Source organism: Lytechinus pictus, chromosome 19, assembly GCF_037042905.1.
Source record: "Lytechinus pictus isolate F3 Inbred chromosome 19, Lp3.0, whole genome shotgun sequence".
NCBI classification, from domain to species: Eukaryota; Metazoa; Echinodermata; class Echinoidea; order Temnopleuroida; family Toxopneustidae; genus Lytechinus; species Lytechinus pictus.
In genome coordinates, this window is record NC_087263.1 from 14,825,221 (window position 1) to 14,844,530 (window position 19,310).

General features: G+C 37.7%; 1 protein-coding gene across 3 annotated transcripts in view; it reads left to right on the forward strand.

The window, feature by feature from the left end:
* The window catches only part of LOC129282805 (uncharacterized), a 60,574-nt gene that overhangs the window by 36,910 nt on the left and 4,354 nt on the right, over positions 1-19,310 (forward strand). The window contains exons 20-31 of one of the 3 annotated variants that reach the window (XM_064113840.1): positions 2,260-2,404; positions 2,685-2,751; positions 3,865-3,881; positions 6,300-6,448; positions 8,797-8,976; positions 11,088-11,208; positions 12,314-12,541; positions 14,252-14,399; positions 15,098-15,280; positions 16,942-17,111; positions 18,122-18,370; positions 19,039-19,208. In XM_064113840.1, the coding sequence (XP_063969910.1) occupies positions 2,260-2,404; positions 2,685-2,751; positions 3,865-3,881; positions 6,300-6,448; positions 8,797-8,976; positions 11,088-11,208; positions 12,314-12,541; positions 14,252-14,399; positions 15,098-15,280; positions 16,942-17,111; positions 18,122-18,370; positions 19,039-19,208 (1,827 nt within the window). Of the gene's footprint in view, positions 1-2,259; positions 2,405-2,684; positions 2,769-3,864; positions 3,882-4,385; positions 4,403-6,299; positions 6,449-8,796; positions 8,977-11,087; positions 11,209-12,313; positions 12,542-14,251; positions 14,400-15,097; positions 15,281-16,941; positions 17,112-18,121; positions 18,371-19,038; positions 19,209-19,310 lie in introns of all 3 variants that reach the window. The other 2 variants (XM_064113841.1, XM_064113839.1) reach the window with 2 other exon arrangements.

Here is a 19,310-nt window from a genome sequence, read left to right on the forward strand (position 1 = left end):
AGAATAAGGAGTGCTTGGAAGCATACTGTAGATATTTGATATCTTGGCAAATTTGGGGATACAAAATAATGTTTCAAAGTGTAGCAGGAAGTTAGGTAGGTGTAGTGGAAACATCAAATGTTTTATTATATCAAATTATTGGCAGTCAAGCTAGCCGGGACTCTTGATTGATGATAGATTGAAATTATCATTATTATTATTACTATTGTTATTATTTGGTTGGCATCATAATAATAATAATAATAATATGTCCATTTATATAGCGCAGTTACTATTTGCATATACTCAACTGTGCTTTGATATCTGTCACACCTGAATAAATTCAAATGGACATAACTTGTGTCGAATGGTGACTCTCTCAACTCACTACTGTAAAACTAAATAAATGACCATGGAAGACAATTATTATTTAGTTCAACAAATAAAATATGTTTAGTTTTATTACTCGTTTTCCGGCTTCAACTTCCAACATTTAAATTCAATCTTCTGGTTTTGGTGGACCAGAGTAAACAGAAGATAAACAATAATAACAAAAATATATTCAACTCGAAGGAAGTTACACAATAGTATATATATGGTTACAAAACAATGCTTTAAGTCTCTGGAGGGTATAAATAAAATAACCCACTTTAATCAACTGTTGCTTCCTGCTAAAAATTCATGAGGAGTAACGAATGAGTAAAACGAGCGATGATAAACGACCATCATCAGATCTTGTCAGCGAGGGTGCTGTCCGTTCTTGGTGGGTGCCCTCTAATAAACCTTTACTCCTACTCTTGACTGGTCTGGTCAATGGCTGAAAATGAGCTGCCAGACTTCTTTACTTCTGAAGAACCACTGGGTGAACTCCCAGGTAGATGAAGAAGAACCCATCTACAATTAAACAATTTCCAAAACTTAAAAAGTCTATGGAATACATATAGGACAATAAACCATAACATAATAGGTTATCTATATTCAAGGAAACATCATTTCCCTAGCTTAATTCAAGTATTCAAGTATAATCTAGAATGACATAATTCGGTCATTGAAAAGAAAGCATCATCATTTCTCTTAAATCTAACATTTCATACAAAGAAATTCCATGACATGAGAAACACTTTCCATAATCCATTAATGCTTAGGAAAAGCAAAGTTTCTTATATATTTTAAGAATATCATTTTAAGACCTTTCAATATTTCAACAGATGGAATTCTTGTTGACATATAATAATCTTTTAATGAAAAAATATAGTTAGCATCTTTCACATCTCACATTTTAGAGGTTTTCTTTGACCTTTTGTTATTCTCAATGAATAATAAAAATCCAAGACATAAATGAGACAAAAAAACAACTAAACTTACAGTTTGACTGGGATGACTAAATGCAGGAAATCAGGAACAGGCCTCCATGTTGGTTTAGTGAATCTTGACTCTGGAATATAGTTTTATTGCAGCGCAAGTGTTTGGCTTAAAACTCTAACCCTCCATTTCCAATCACCCAACTGGACCCAAGGACCAATAGGTCCTGCCTGTGTGAAAGCTGTGCAGATAGTGAGGTACTCCTGCTAAAACAGGCAACCCACCCAGTTAAAAAATGCTGAGTATGTTAATTACAATTAAGTGCGATGGAGCCTAACCACTGAGCCTAACTACTCACTATTCACTCCAGAGCACTATTGTGCATTACATAATACAAAGGATTAAGAATACACTTGAGGGGGAAGGTTGAATCTCTAACAATATCATATTATCATATTATTACCCCGGCCGTAGCTGAGCCGCCATATTAATAGGTGCTAAAGCGTTCAAGGAAGAAATCCTACTGGGTACCCATTTACCTCACCTGGGTCGAGTGCAGCACAATGTGGATAAATTTCTTGCCGAAGGAAATTACGCCATGGCTGGGATTAGAACCCACAACCTTCTGCTTCAAAGTCCAGAGACTAATCCACTGGGCCACAATGCTCCAGATCATCTGTGCCTGGGAGATGAAAACCAAGTTAAATCACTATGACCCGCAGGTCTCTCATCCCGATATAACTGATTGGATGAAAGTTGACCACTACTCTGGGGTTTCCCCCTACTCTTATGTGAATAGTGCAGTGGGGGTTCTTGACCTGCAAAGATGGTGACTCTCCTCTACATGCGTCTGTAGCTATAATACTGATTATGGTTATCATAGATTTTCATATATGTTGTCTTCAGCATTATATTATAATCTTCTTTGGCATCATCATCATTCCACATTACTTTCATTTATTGTCATTGTCAATACAGGTAACGCTAGCTATTCCGGTATTTCGCTTCTTAAGCCTGTCGTCAACAGACGCTGTTCCATTAGTAACCGTAATCGGTGATAGGACTCGGCCTGTGACAGATATCAGTAGTATTTCAACGTTCTGGAGACTTTTGGTCGATGATGGTAATACTTTTAAATCAAACGTCCACTTTTGATAAATTTTGATTAAGTTTATAATGCAGTAAGGTAAAATTCAAATTAAATGTTCTTTGCTAAATAGTGTTTTTGTTCGGGTATGTTACAAAAATGGACCCAGCTTGATGGAATAACCCATATGTACTAACTTGGATTGAAAATTTAATCAAAAACATGCATGCACGAAGAGACGGGTAAGATGTTATTGGTTTACATTTCATCCTTAGTCTCTGTTTTTTTTTTCTCATTTCATGTCTTATTTTTTCAGATGAAGACGTTGGCTATGAATTCGACACTGGAATTCTGGTTGAAAGGTCGTTTGGGATCATCCAGAGGTCGGAGATAGCTGCAGGTAATATTAAGAATGTAAAAGTTATTCTGCTTGTAGCATATGAAATAATAAGTAAGGTCAAAGGTCGTTTCAGATCCTTCAGAGGTCAGAAATAGCTGCAGGTAATATCATACAGAATGTAAAAGTTATTCTGCTTGTAGCATATGAAATAATTAGTAAGGTCAAAGGTCGTTTGGGATCCTTCAGAGATAGCTGCAGGTAATATCACTCTAGTTATTCTGTTTGAAGCATGTAAAAATTATTAAGGTCAAAGGTCATTTGGGATCATTCAGAGGTCAGGTAATTATCATTGAGAATGTGAAAGTCATTCTGCTTGTAGCTTATGAAATAATGATTAAGATCAAAGGTTGTTTGGGATACTTGAGAGATCAGAGATAGCTGCAGGTAATTATCATTGACAATGTGAAAATAATTCTGCTTGTAGCATATAAAAAATAATTAAGGTCAAAGGTTGTTTGGGATACTAGAGAGATCAGAGATAGCTGCAGATAATTATCATTGACAATGTGAAAAGAATTCTGCTTGTAGCATATAAAAAATAATTAAGGTCAAAGGTTGTTTGGGATACTAGAGAGATCAGAGATAGCTGCAGGTAATTATCATTGACAATGTGAAAAGAATTCTGCTTGTAGCATATAAAAAATAATTAAGGTCAAAGGTTGTTTGGGATACTTGAGAGATCAGAAATAGCTGCAGGTAATTATCATTGACAATGTGAAAATAATTCTGCTTGTAGCATATAAAAAATAATTAAGGTCAAAGGTTGTTTGGGATACTAGAGAGATCAGAGATAGCTGCAGGTAATTATCATTGACAATGTGAAAAGAATTCTGCTTGTAGCATATAAAAATATAATTAAGGTCAAAGGTTGTTTGGGATACTTGAGAGATCAGAAATAGCTGCAGGTAATTATAATTGACAATGTGAAAATAATTCTGCTTGTAGCATATAAAGAATGATTAAGATCAAAGGTTGTTTGGGATACTTGAGAGATCAGAGATAGCTGCAGGTAATTATCATTGACAATGTGAAAAGAATTCTGCTTGTAGCATATAAAAAATAATTAAGGTCAAAGGTTGTTTGGGATACTTGAGAGGTCAGAGATAGCTGCAGGTAATTATCATTGACAATGTGAAAAGAATTCTGCTTGTAGCATATAAAAAATAATTAAGGTCAAAGGTTGTTTGGGATACTTGAGAGATCAGAAATAGCTGCAGGTAATTATCATTGACAATGTGAAAATAATTCTGCTTGTAGCATATAAAAAATAATTAAGGTCAAAGGTTGTTTGGGATACTAGAGAGATCAGAGATAGCTGCAGGTAATTATCATTGACAATGTGAAAAGAATTCTGCTTGTAGCATATAAAAAAATAATTAAGGTCAAAGGTTGTTTGGGATACTTGAGAGATCAGAAATAGCTGCAGGTAATTATAATTGACAATGTGAAAATAATTCTGCTTGTAGCATATAAAGAATGATTAAGATCAAAGGTTGTTTGGGATACTTGAGAGATCAGAGATAGCTGCAGGTAATTATCATTGACAATGTGAAAAGAATTCTGCTTGTAGCATATAAAAAATAATTAAGGTCAAAGGTTGTTTGGGATACTTGAGAGATCAGAGATAGCTGCAGGTAATTATCATTGACAATGTGAAAAGAATTCTGCTTGTAGCATATAAAAAATAATTAAGGTCAAAGGTTGTTTGGGATACTTGTGAGGTCAGAGATAGCTGAAGGTAATATCATTGACAATGTGAACGTCATTCTGCTAGTAGCATATAAGGTCAAAGGTCGTTTGGGATCCTTCAGAGGTCAGAAAAAGCTGCAGGTAATATCAATGAGAATGCAAAATTTATCCGCATGTATATAGCATATAATGTAAAAGTCATTCTGCTTGTAACATGAAATAATCAGTAAGGTCAAAGGTCGTTTGGGATCATTCAGAGATAGCTGCAGGTAATATCACGCATAATATAGTCATTCTGTTTGTACCATATAAAAAAAATCAGTAAGGTCAAAGGCTGTTTGGGATCGTTAAGAGATCAGAGCTAGCTGCAGGTAATATCATTCATGATATATAAGTCATTCTGTTTGTAGTATAATCAGTAAAGTCAGAGGTCAGAGATAGTTGCAGGAAATGTGAAAGCCATTCTGCTTCTAGCATATAAAATCAGTAAGGCCAAAGGAAGGGGACACTCATTCTAGATGAATGTGCCACCCATTTCAGACCTTAAATTCAAGTTCCAGTGCATTGCAATTTTAGAGGCCTCAGAAACGTCCATCTTTGAGACCCCCAAGGTTGTACTTGTATGACACTTCCACCTGAAAATTGCACCCATGTGCTATTTTGCAGTGGAAATGCATTATGTCATGTACGTTTAGATGATGTATTCTAATTACTGGTTCATTCCAGAGCACCAACCTTTGTTAAATTCCGATGCACAAACTTGTCGATAAAAGAAGCAATTAAAGAAATAAATATAGGTATATAAAGGCCTATACTCTAGAAAGAGGGTTCAATTGTACCATGGTAAAGAAATAATATTCCTCATTCATATAGCGCTAAATACATCGAAATGACGTCTCTAAGTGCTTTACAGATAAATTATTACCCCTGTCATCGGATCCTTCAATGCCCGCATACAATGTATCCACCTTCTCCACTCCCTGGGGAGCATTCCAACAAGAGTTCTAAGACTTAATTGCTAGGCATACTTCATAGGCTTTCGCATCCTACCGGGTACCCATTTAACACCTGGGTGGAAAGTGGCAAATTGTGGATTGACGCCTTGCCAAAGGACGATAGGCCATAGTGGGATTCGAACACACGACCCTCTGATTACAAGGCGAGAGTCAGAACCGCTACACCACGGCGCTTCCACAAGAAAAACCGTGACTATGCAGATTAATGTTTATAGTTACATTTATTTCATTGCTCATTCACAGCTTTTTGAGAATATGGCCAAAAAGTTTATATTAGGGCCATTCACATTGCAAGTGAATTATCGTGAAGATTCAGTCATTGCTGGGTTTTGTGCAGGATTTTCTATCATCGTGAGTAAATTACTTGCATGTTTTCTAATGTGAATCCAATGATCCAAAACTCTAGCTACGATGTTTTGTTTATCCACATTTATCCACATTGTGCTGCACCCAACCCAGGTGAGGTGAATGGGTACCTGGCAGGAATGTATTCCTTGAAATGCCGAGTGCTGGAAAGGCTGCTTGAGCTACAGCCGGGGTAATAATATCCAAGTCCTTGGGAAGCGCATAGAGACATTATTCATGCGTTATACAAGAACTGACTATAAGTATTATTATTGTTCAAATTTTGCATAGCAAGCTAGGTGCAGGTAAATAAATCCATTTCGCAAGTACACTCATGTCCAAAAGATTGCAGTGTTTTGCTCTAGTGTGAATCAAGAGGAAGAAAGATCATGATAAACTTGCGAATCATATCTTCGCGGTCTTTCATGGCGCTATTGATTGTGTAATAGTTTCGGAATTGCTCTATTTTCTTGCTTGACAGGTGACCTTGACCCTGGGCAGCTGTACAACGTGCAGGTTGAGGTCGACTACGGACAGGCCCAACCTGCTATAGCCCAGTTAGAACTCCAAACACCCAGTGGCGTATCGTCTTGCGACCTTAGTGGAAACGATTACACGGAACTTGATGAGGTATAGTACTAGAAAGAAAGGGACAGAGGGGGCGGGGTGGGGGGAGTGCAGGGAGGGAGAGGGGGAGGGGATGGGGGAGGAAGTGAAAGGTAGGGATAAGGAAAGAGCAAGGGCCCTCGCAGAAATGTTTAAGCTTGCACCAAGCTTGCTTGCCAGTGGCTAGCCAAATATGAATTCTAACGGCTAAAAATAAAACAGCCAATGACTACCACACTTCTTGCGGAAGAGGTTTACAGTACACCATGTGTAAAGTCCTGGAGGGACTGAGATAAGGAAAGTGGATAGAATTGAAAAGGCAGAGAAAGTGGAGGTTTGAAAGTAGAGTATTCTTTTCGGGCAGGATGACTGTCCGTCTCCTGAAGATGGACAGTCAACCTGCCCGAAACGTCAAGTCTAGTCTCCTGCTACTACTCTGTTCACCGACTCAAGCCAGCCTTCTCTCACCTACTCAAGCCTTCAACTCAAACCTACTACTCAGCTTTCCACTCCTGGTTTACAGTCCTTTTAATGACTACACTTATTTCAAAACCTATTTCAAACCTTTTCTCGCCTGTCCAATTCACCTCCAATTCTATCCACTTATCTCAGTCCCTCATGGAATTTACACTTGGTGTACTTTAAACCTCTTCCGTGCTTGCTCATACCACCATGCGAACCTTCAATCATTACCACACTTCCGTTATATTGCAATGTGATACTTGCATTACATTATTAGGATAAATCACCTTACCAACCCTTTACCAAAAGCTTTAGACAGGATTTGATAACTTCCAACACTTTGAGGCAGTTCTTTAGGTGGTTTTAAACCGCCTCGATCACAAGAATCCCCGTTAAATTACGAGAACATTTTTAGGCTAAAAAATACCCATTAATTATTCCTGCATTCAGACCGCCCCGAAACATACACTTCGGGATAAATTCCTGAAGTTAGGAGCATGCGCAGTATGGTCTAATAAGCAGGCAAGGCGCGAGATTCAAAACTACTAGCCCAGCAGCCACCCACGCCGCCGCACCCAACGACACGCTGGGCTAAAAGTTCCCGTAATTTGCTTTCACATCGCCAAAATACCTGCGACCTTGGAAAAATCCCGCGAAAGTTCTCGTTATTTCGCCAAGTACCTACTATTTAGCGGGTATTTTCTTTCGGGGAAATTACGCGTAGTTTGCTTTCACATTACCAAAATACCTGGTATTTTCTGATCGGGGTAAATTTCCCGATCAGAGAATACCTGGAACTGACGAACTTCGAGGCGGTCTGAAACCACCTTTTGACTATTCTAGCATAAGATCAATTGAGAAGATCATGATCAACAATTGAATGATGGGTTTCCTTGACAACCAGTAGAAGCGTTTAAAGTGGTAGCATTGGATTACCTGAGGTAAAATTTATGGACACAACATATTTTGCTTCTGTGAACAATTACTCCAGGCTTTACTTTGTGTTTGTCGTTAAGGATCTTGGTAGGGTATAGTTTCAGTTTAGTTTATTTCCATAATTCATATACAGACATTTACATGCTTGACATGAGTATAACATAATTATCTTGAGTTGAAATAAATGGTTCTTGAGACAGAAATTATACGCAATAAGAATTTAAATCAGTGAAAATGGAGGGGCCTAAGTTGAAAGCAGAGCTTGTGAGTTATAGGTGATAAATCCAGGGTTAACATTACTCATTTGATTAGTGTGTGGAATTGATAGTGATCTAAAGAAAAAAAAGTCGTTGGAAATTAGAGAAACAGCCAAAAAATGTTCAGCTATTGTCCAACTGTGTGAAAAACGGACCCTAAAATTCACCCTATTCAGTATCCTGGTTCAAATGTTTTAAAGAATAACATCTTAAATTATATTGATAACATTTCTATCAATGATCACTAATCAAAAAGGTGATTTTTTTTCATATGTTTTTTTTTTCATGTAACATAGTTGCAATATATTGGGAAAAACTTGAAGAGTATTTAAAAATATTTCATGCAAAGTTTTCGTTTCCAGACATGTTATATAAACATTTTCTGGTATTGATATTAGTTCAAAAAAGAAAAATGATATAGATATTATTTTGAATTGTGCATTATTTGCTATTTATAAAAGTTTTGTTGGAAATGAATCCAAGAGAAAAATAACAATTAAAAGACTCATTCATATTTTGTTTTACCTGTTAAGTTATCATTTTGAAATAGAACAGAATGTAAAATCTAAATTTTAGAAAACCAGCTCCCTCCAGAAATGGAGGCAAATGATAAAGAATGATGAAAATGTATTACTTAAAAATGAAATCAACAAAGAAGACCAGTACTGGTAGTTTTACCAAAAAAATGATAACCATAATCCGTTTTCATTTTAAAAGGTCTCATTCACTGTTGATAACTGCGTGACTGGGGAGAATGACTATCCGCTGACGTACCAGTTGTTTTACCGAAATTCCAATGGAGTGCAGAGGTCACTGGGTATTGGAGAGTCCGTACGCAGTATCAGAGGTCCCCCTTCTTCTGCTAACGGAAATGGAAACAATGTATTCTTTGCAAAGGTATGGCATCTGCGACCACTGAGCTACCCCAAACAAAACCAACAATAAGTCGCCATGGTTTGTAAATAGCCAAAATAGTAATTTGATCTGTACAAAGCAAATATGAAAAAAATAGCCTGTCTTAGAAAGTAATTCTTTTTCTTCATACTGTCAAAATTTCATGCTGTAGAGTTGAATGGAAAAAAGATACACATGCTTTATAAACAATTTTTTGAAGATTTGCTTAGAAGAGTCAATGATTGCACTGTGAGATTGCACAATGCGAATGCCTTGAATGAACCCCTAAAATGGTTTTCTCCTTAATTTTTGAGTTATGCATATAGTAACAGTGCTATAACATTACTATCGTTGTCTCACCTGCATAGCAGAGTGAGACTATAGGCGCCGCTTTTCCGACGGCGGCGGCGATATCAACATCAAATCTTAACTGAAGGTTAAGTTTTTTAAATGACAGCATAACTTAGAAAGTATATGGACCTAGTTCATGAAACTTGGACATAAGGTTGATCAAGTATTACTGAACATCCTGCCTGAGTTTCAGGTCACATGACCAAGGTCAAAGGTCATTTAGGGTCAATGAACTTAGACCATGTTGGGGAAATCCACATAAAAATCTTAACCTAAGGTTAAGTTTTTGAAATTTCGTCATAACTTCAAAAGTGTATGGACCTAGTTCATGATCGAAACCTGGCCACTGAATATCCTGCCTGGTATTACTGGGGAGTGTTTCATGAAAGGACTTGTCGGACGTTTTATCCGACAAGTCCCATTTTATCCGACAGTTATACCATAGTAACAGTACCTCTCAGCCAATCAACATCAGAGAAAGATGTCAGATCTGACAACTTGTCGGATGAAAATGTTGATGAAACACTCCCCTGAACGTCCTGCCTGAGTTTCAAGTCACATGACCAAGGTGGTCAAAGATTATTTAGGGTCAATGAACTTTGACCAAGTTGGGGGTATTTGTTGAATTACCATCATAACTTTGAAAGTTTATGGATCTGATTCATATAACTTGGACATAAGAGTAATCAAGTATCACTATAAACATCCTGTGTGTGTTTCAGGTCACATGACCGAGGTCAAAGGTCATTTAATGTCAATGAACTTTGGCCAAGTTGGGGGTATTTGTTGAATTTCCATCATAACTTCGAAAGTTTATGGATCTTATAAAACTTGGACATAAGAGTAATCAATTATCACTGGACATCTTATGCGGGTTTCAGGTCACATGACTAAAGTCAAAGGTCATTTAAGGTCAATGAACTTTTGCCATTTTGGAGGTTTATAGATATAGTTTATAAAATGTGGATATAGGGGTAATCAGGTATCACTGACAAGTCTTAGGTCACATGATCAAGGTCAACAGTCATTTATTGTCATTGAACATAGTATTGTATCATTATATGAATTGTGTTTTTTGTGAATAATTATGTTATAGTAGTAGTCAGCGCTACTGCTATATAAGCCAGTTCGTAGTTCCTTTCTGCGCATGATCAAAAGATTCTACGCATGATCAGAGGAAGGTCATTTGTACTACAGTGACATGGTGGTTTAAAATCTAATGAGATAAGCACCAACTTTGATGTCTTGATTATTAACATATTCTTTTGAATTGTGGTTATCATTTACATCCACAAAAACAACAATGCATCCACGAACGACTGGTATTTCACAGTTTGCCAAGTACATTGTGCAACATGCTATGATATGCATTCAAAGTAGGAATGCAACAAATACCTTCATAAAGTGTTCATTGGTGTGCTATTCTAGTCACCTGGTCTATTCAATTTCTTCATCCTGCTATGTAAGGCGAGCTTACGTAATATCTTGCTTTGAAATCTGCCTATCATAATGAAAGAAATTAAAGGTCATTTGACCAAAATTGTCCATAAGTAACTACGAACTGGTCTATTGAATCGCGTGATGCAGGTGAGACTGCCAGAGGCGCTCCACTTGTTTTCACTATTTTTATCATTATTTTCATTATCATTATTTATATTTTCATTATTATTATTATATTATTATTTTCATTTTCATTATTATTATAATCATTATTTTCATTATTATTATTATCATTAGTATTATTATTTTATTTTATTTTACAGGTTTGCAACCAGGCTCAAAGCTGTTATACCACAGGGGAAGTAACACTTACTGTAGGTAGATTGCAATCAATTAACTATCAACAGTTGAAGTTATCGCTTGTGGATGCCGAGATCAATAAGGGTAAATAAATCCATTGTATTTTTTACAATTATATTGATCAGTGGCGGATCCAGGCAGGGGCGGATCCCCCCCCCCCCCCACCAAAAAAAAATTATGGGGATATCTCTTACATAAGCAAGTGAGGACCTTTTTCTTTGTTTTTGTGCTTGCAAAATTTTTCCTTGAACCAAATGACCTAAATGAACCCCCCCCCCCTTTTTTTTCTTGCTTGTCACATTTTTCTTGGAACAAAATAACCCAAATTTTGTAGTGAAAAACTGTTGTTATTTTTTTTGCTTGTAAATTTTTTTGTACGAAAATGCCACCCCCCTTTAGAATATCCTGGATCCGGCCCTGATACTGATGGAAAAATATATATGGATATATATATCAAGCGCCATGAGCACCGAAAGGTGGACCTGTGCGCTATATAAGTAGCCACCATTATTATTATTATTATTATGGAGGTGTGTTATGGCTCGATCAGTGGATAAGTCTCTGGACGTTGAACCATGGATTTCCATATAGTTTATAGTTGAGGTTGATCGGATCAATCATGAATCTGTGTAAGACAGGCCTAAACGAGTGAAATACATTGTAGGCGACTTATTTGCTGCTCTACTGGTTCTCAATGCATGGCCTGGGTTTGATCTCCTTGAAGGCCAGCAAAACTGCATGATCAATAACTAAATTACTCCATCTCATGATTTAGTTTTGCCCGTAATAAGATAAATTCCTTGGTTTGTAAATTACAACCATTTTTACAAACATTAATTTGAGGATTATTGTTAATTTACTTCAAACATTTCATTGCACTTGGAGCGGTGTGGCCCAGTGGATTAGTCTCCAGACTCTGAAGCAGAGGTTCATGGTTCAACTCTCAGCCATGACGTAGTTTCCTTCAGCAAGAAATTTATCCTCGTCGTGCTGCACTAGACGTAGGTGAGGCAAATGGGTAGCTGGCAGGCATCTGTTCCTTAAAATGCGTGTGTACTGTAAGTAATTACCGCCACGTAGCAAAAGCCGGGATAATAATGTCCAAATCCTTTGGAAGCGTGTGGAGATAATCATAATGTGCTTTGCACTATACAATAATTGCTTATAACTTTTATTATTTTTACTCTAGGTGACATACTTTCTGCTCTACGAAACCTCAACCACCTTGTGAGTTCCCTTATCGAGGGCCAGTCAAGGAAACGAAGACAAACCGTCTCGATAGACCAGTCAACGACAGATCAATTCGCATTGTTCCAGGATGCTGCTTCGGCTCCAGACATTGACGAGGATACCGCGGGTAATCTCATTGATGAAGCTACTTTCATCAACGTTGCTGCCTTGCCAACAGAGGATCTGAGTAAGTGATTATAATAATAATAATAATAATAATAATAATAGCGGTATATTTACCCAGGGTAGCCGCTTCAGTTCCGAAAACTGTTCTCCCAGCGGGCCCTGCTATTATTGCTTATGCGAATTTCCCCCGGGGGGGGGGGGCAGTCAAATATATTGCTGTACACACGCGTGACCAAAAAAACACGTTTAAAGGGTTTTTTTTCAGTTTTTGATGCGGTTCGCGCGTGGACTCGTTAAGGGTATCAAAAACACAGATTTTCAAGAAAAAGGGTGGTTTTGAAGACTGGTCAATGGTCAATCACGGGGCCAAACGTATTTAGGGTATGTTTTTCCCCCAAAGCTTTTTTTTAAAGACTAGCCAAACGTGTTTAGGGTATGTTTTTTTTTCCAAGCTTTTTCCCCCGAGGTCATATTTTGGCGACATCTTGTTTAGGGGCCAAAATGTGTAAAATAAAATAATTTAGGGGGGTATTTTGCACACAGAGAAAAACTTGTTTGGAAATTTCTTGGTCACACGTGTGTATATACAGCAATATATTTGACTGCCCCTCCCCCCCCCCCCGGGAATTTCCAACCCTAAACCAAAAATAGAAAGCCCCAAATTGATTTAGTGATAATTTTATTGGGTTTGAAAAAGCACACCCTAAGCTTTGAACTGAATCTGACAAGTTGCCCAAATTAAATTTGTTAGATTTTCATTGAGCTTGAAAAAGCATATCCTAACCTTTAATTAAGATGATATATAGCTCTCACTACTGCTCCCTCAGTCCTCCACAAAATCCATATCTCACTTTCACTCATAACACCATTTCACTCCCATACAAATTATATTGCCAATCTCACAGAACTCCTATAAAGTATTCCGTTCATCCTAAGGACACCTTTTGCCACATGACTCTCCGCATTCCCTAAACTCCACGTACCAATCCAAATCTGGCCCTTGCCGTCACAGCTGCCCTGCACCCTCCAGCCAATAATAATAATAATAATAATAGATAGTGGGAGTCAAACTCTGCTTTAAAGGGATGGTCCGGGCTGAAAATAGTTATATCTTAATACATAGAGTAGAATTCACTGAGCAAAATGCCGAAAATTTCATCAAAATCGGATAACAAATAATAAAGTTATTGAAGTTTAAAGTTAAGCAATATTTTGTGAAAACAGTCGTCATGAACATTCATTAAGTCGGCTGATGATGTCACATCTCCACTTTTCGTTTTGTTATGTTATTACATAAAATCACAATTTTTTTCATTATTTCATACTTGTGTGAACAATATGTCTCCCTTATAATGAAATAAGTTGCAGCAATAAATATCTAATGCACTAAATCAGTTGTCAATCCAATTTTTCTAGTTTTTGGAGGAAAAAATTTGAATAAACCTAATTTCATATAATAAAATACAAAAGAACAAGTGGGGATGTGACATCATCAGCGCACCTAATGAATATTCATGACGATTGTTTTCACAAATATTGCTAAACATTAAAGTTTAATAACTTTGTTATTTGTTATTCGATTTTGATGAAATTTTCGGCATTTTGCTCAGTGAATTCTACTCTATTTATTAAGCTATAAATACTTTCAGCCCGTACCATCCCTTTAAAGAGCGTGTATAGTGACTGCACTTCAGAGTGCTGATTTTTCTCGTTCAAATTTGAACTAAACCATGACACCTGCACACCAATTGTCTTTCTCTCCTTCCTGCAGCTACCTTTGTGGTTCTCCTCAAAGATCTGGTGTCTGTATTCCCCGATACCTACACGGTCTTATCAGATATTACCTATCAGTCGCTTACAGGGATCATCCAGGACATCGGAGAGGCTACCGAAGATGATTCTATCCTCAACTTGGTTAGGTAGGATTCGATCTTAATAAGCCAGTTCACAGTTAGCTCATGCCCATGAGCACTAAGTTGTCATTTGAGATAAACTGCTGAGGTGATTTTCATATTCATTGACAAGCATTTATGATTTGATGTTTATTCATATATGCCTTCTAAAATGTTCTCTTCATCACATTAATCACTGAAGAGTAACAGAGGTGTTCACACTGATTGGTATTTGACAGTAGCCCAAACAAGAGTCAATATGCCAAAATCAGGTAATACCACAATCGATTCCCAAACTTGATCACTGATGTACTATTCTGGTCACCTGGGTTTTCTTTCGCAGAATTTGTAACCCACATGATGCTATGTCAGGAAAGCTTTTGCAACATCTTCATTCAAAAGTGTTGGTGCTGATCGTAACAAAAAGTAGGAAAGATCATTTGAAAATGACCACGATCTAATTGTGAACTCGCTGTTTTATTAAGAATTTATCAAATAAATGGCAAAAACAAAGTTTATAATTTTCTTACTCAATACGGTGATGTACAGTGATATATATAGGCCTTTCCGGGGGGGGGGGATGACACTGGGGCTCAAAAAATTATGGGATTGTGTGAATGTGTTTGGCATGAACTAGTCACTCAGGGTGTATGTCACAACTGCCCCAATTAATTTAGGGTTCAAAGGCAGGGTTAATCTATTGAATTCTTATTTTGAATTGACAGGGAACTGGTCGTAGGAATGACCTTGAGTGCGATTGACCGCAATGTCCTTGGATCACCAGGCCTGGAGAGCAATCTTGCAGGAGTGGCTTCAAAGACTAACATCATAATTCCTGAGGGCGTATACCATGCAAGCAGTGGAGTGAATGCATCTACTGTTGACTTCGGGACTGAACTCGCTGAACGGTAAGAGATGAAATACAATCAATCTAGATATATCAATCAAATAAAAGCTGAACAGGGAGGGGGTCATGTTCCTGAAGTTTTTGGTAGAGTAATAGTTTTGTTCTTTACATGATGCTGCTGCTGATGGTGGTAACGATTTAGATGGTGATTATGGTAATGATGATAAAATTAATGATAATTGTAATGGTGATGATGATAACGGTGGTGGTGGTGATGATGATGATGATGATGAAAATCATTGTAATGATCATAATGATGACATTGATGATAATTATGGTGACGATATTCATGATACTGATGATGGTTGTGATGATGGTGATGATGGGGATACTGATGATTATGATGATGATGGTGGTGATGGTATTGATGATACTTGTGATGATGCTGACAACAATATCAATAACAACCAAAATAATGAGGATAAACAATCTTAATTATAGTTACAGTATAGGCCTACTACAATAAAATCATTCCACAACCAAACATGCATCTGCATTTGCACACACTATTTCTGTTCTGATTTAAATGAAAAACAAGTGGAACGCCTCTGGCTGTCTCACTTGCATCACGCGATTCAATGTAGCAGCAATGCAAAACTACTATAAAATGATTATTCACAAAAAACACCTTTCATATAATAATACAATACTACGTTCACTGACATTTGACCTTGATCATGTGACCTAAAACTTTTCAGTGATACTTGATTACCCCTATATCCACATTTTATACACTATATCTATAAATTTGAAAGTTATGACAGCAATCTAATAATTACCTCTAAAATGGCCAAAGTATGACCTTAAATGACCTTTGGTCATGTGACCTGAAACTTGCATGAGATGTTCAGTGATAATAGATGACTCTTATTTCCAAGTTTTATGAACTATATACCAATATACTTACAGAGTTATGATGGTAATTCAACAAATACCCCCAACATGGCCACCAATGACCTTTGACCTTGGTCATGTGACCTGAAACTCGCACAAGATGTTCAGTGATACTTGGTTACTCTTATGTCCACGTTTTATGAACTAGACCAATACACTTACATATATATGATGGTAATTCAAAAAATACCCCCAACATGGCCAAAGTTCATTGACCTCAAATGACCTTTGACCTTGGTCATGTGACCTGAAACTCGGACGGGATGTTCAAAGATACTTGATTACTCTTATGTCCAAGTTTCATGAATCAAATCCATAAACGTTCAAAGTTATGATGGTAATTCAACAGATACCCCCCCCCCCACATGGCTAAAGTTCATTGACCTTTGACCTTGGTCATGTGACCTGAAATTCGCAGAGGATGTTCAGTGATACTTGATTACTCTTATGTCCAAGTTTTATGAACTAGACCAATAAACATTCAAAATTATGATGGTAATTCAACACATACCCCCAACTTGGCCAAAGTTCATTGACACTAAATGACCTTTGACCTTGGTCATGTGACTTGAAACTCAGGCAGGATGAGTTATTCTGTCATTTCAAAAACTTAACCTTCAGTTAAGATTTGGTGTTGACGCCGCCGCCGTCGGAAAAGCGGCGCCTATAGTCTCACTCTGCTATGCAGGTGAGACAAAAACTGATCATAATAATATTAGGGCATGTCTGAAGGTATATAATTCTTCTTCCAAAACTCCTTTTGCACAGATATACACTGTGGACTTGTGGAGACGGCACAGGAGACTGTCAAGGAATTCTTGTTCAGATGAATCAGTATGCTACCGGAGTCGATCCGTATTCTACAGATAATGATGATCGTGACAATCTAGCATCCTCCATTTTGGAGATCACTTTCTACGATCAATGGTCCGAAAATTGTAAGTAATTGTGCGTTGGCTTTTTTTTCAGTTTTACTGCAAACACCTACAATTGGCAATTGAAGTATGATTTACTCTTGCCATTCTCAATGACTTTTCTTGAAGCATTACATTTGTGGAGGTTCTGCCCTGCTCCACCATCCACCTTATTCACTAATTCATATCGTAAAGTTTTATTTCCTCAATTTTTTAATCCAATAAATAAAATCAGATGATGTTTGAAGGTTTGGATGGTGTTATGAACAATTGCAAAAGTGGTTTACGGCGGACCATGTGTGAAGTCCTTAGCCGCCTAAGAGTAATGCGGATAATTCAATAAAAATTGCATTCACAAACACCGAAAAATATCCGCATTATTTTTACGAGCGCCCGTCCTGAAAAAGGCGGATAATCGTCATGACAACTGGACACGCCCCCTCCGATGCGGTTGTGTTGGAAAAGGGTGACCTTGTGACCGCACCATGGCAATTATCCGCATTATTTGGAAATGCGTTCATAAACTCAAAATCTTGTCCCGATGCTGCTATTATGCGGATAATTGCAGCATCAAAATAATGCGGATAACTCTGGTCCTCCTCTGATTTTACGACCAAATTATGCTGCTATTAGCCACATAATTGGGTTTATGAAAGGGGTATGAGATAAAAGTAAATAGAGATAGAGGTGAAATGGAAAGGTGAGAAAGTGGAGGTTTGGAAGTAGAGTATTCTTTTCGGAATGAATGTAGTCCTTAAACGGATAGTAAAACCAGGAATGGAGGGAAGAGTTGAGTAGAAGGCTTGAGTAGGAGGCTGGTTGGGTGGGAAGGATGAGAGAGGCTTGAGTAGATGAGAAGACTTACTTTAGTCGGTGAATGGAGCAGTGGAAATCAAATCAATTGCGCATATGTCTTAAAGGTCAATTTTATGAATCACTTGACATGTAAGACCTTTTTCGAAAACCACATTTTAAGGCCTATCATTATGTTCAATGATGTAAGTTGTAAATTATTGATGTTTCTTTCTCTGCAGTGGATGTGGTGGAAGTGGCGTCACTGACCGAGCCCATAAGTATCAATATGCATCTCAGTGCACCAGAACCAGAGAGGTCCTACGAGTGCGCCTTCTGGGACAACACAACTAACCAATGGAGTAGGACGGGGGTGGAGACTGTGATGACAACAACGACGTCGGTTGAATGCCGGACTTCTCATCTCAGCGTCTTTGCTGTCTTTGCCGGTGAAGAAATCGTCCCTACCAGCGGACCGTCTCCTGTGAGAGGTAAGCCCGACATGTCTATCCTTGGCCTTGTTTCACATTTAAAGAATCATATTTATAAGCTTAGAGGTGGGGCCTGAGACAGAATTTATTCTGTTGAATCGCAGCCCCAAGAAAAATAAAGCTCAAGTTCCAAATGCATACTTCAGTTGAGAATTAAAGTGAATTTGACTTTTTTAATTCGCATTTGATTGTGGCATATTGACACAGAAATACATGGCTGCATGTTAATTGAACATACCCTGCCCATGTGCTTTCTTTGAGCTGGTGGCAAAGGATTCTGCAAGAAAGGGTATGGAAGAGTTGCATATGACCAGCCCAAAACCAACACTAAGTCGCCAGGGAAGGTTCTCTGTACAAAGCCAAGACAGTAATTTTGTCTTCAAAAAGCTTATTTGAAAGAGTAATCCTTCTTCATACTTTCAAAATTTCATGTTGTAAAGTTGATACAAGACTTTCTTTGACACAAGTTTTTGTGGACTGCTTGGAATTTTCATTGAGATTGCACAGTGTGCACAAAAATAAACTTTTCTTTTGACTTCGGAACCATGATCGGAATCAGGCATTGGTTGCTGTGTGGTCGGCGATGTGGCCATCATCATCGTCATCCACGTCCTCTGCTCGTTCAAAGTCTAACACAGTTGTTTAATGTCATTTCTCTTTTGATATAGGCAACAAGCTTGGGATCATCATTGGCTGTGTCGTCGGTGGGTTGGTCGTCATCGTCATAATCGTCATCCTCATTGTCGTCTGCACATCAAAGTCTAAGAAAGTTGGTTCTACAGACAAGGAGATGGGTATACAGCTTACGCATGGAGGGACAAATGGCAGTGGAAATGAGGTCTGTTACCATTTTATTTTTAATAGCCTAGAGGTGTACGTTGTGGCTCAGTGGATAACTCTCCAGACTTTGAACCGCAAGGTCCGGGGTTCGAATCCCTCC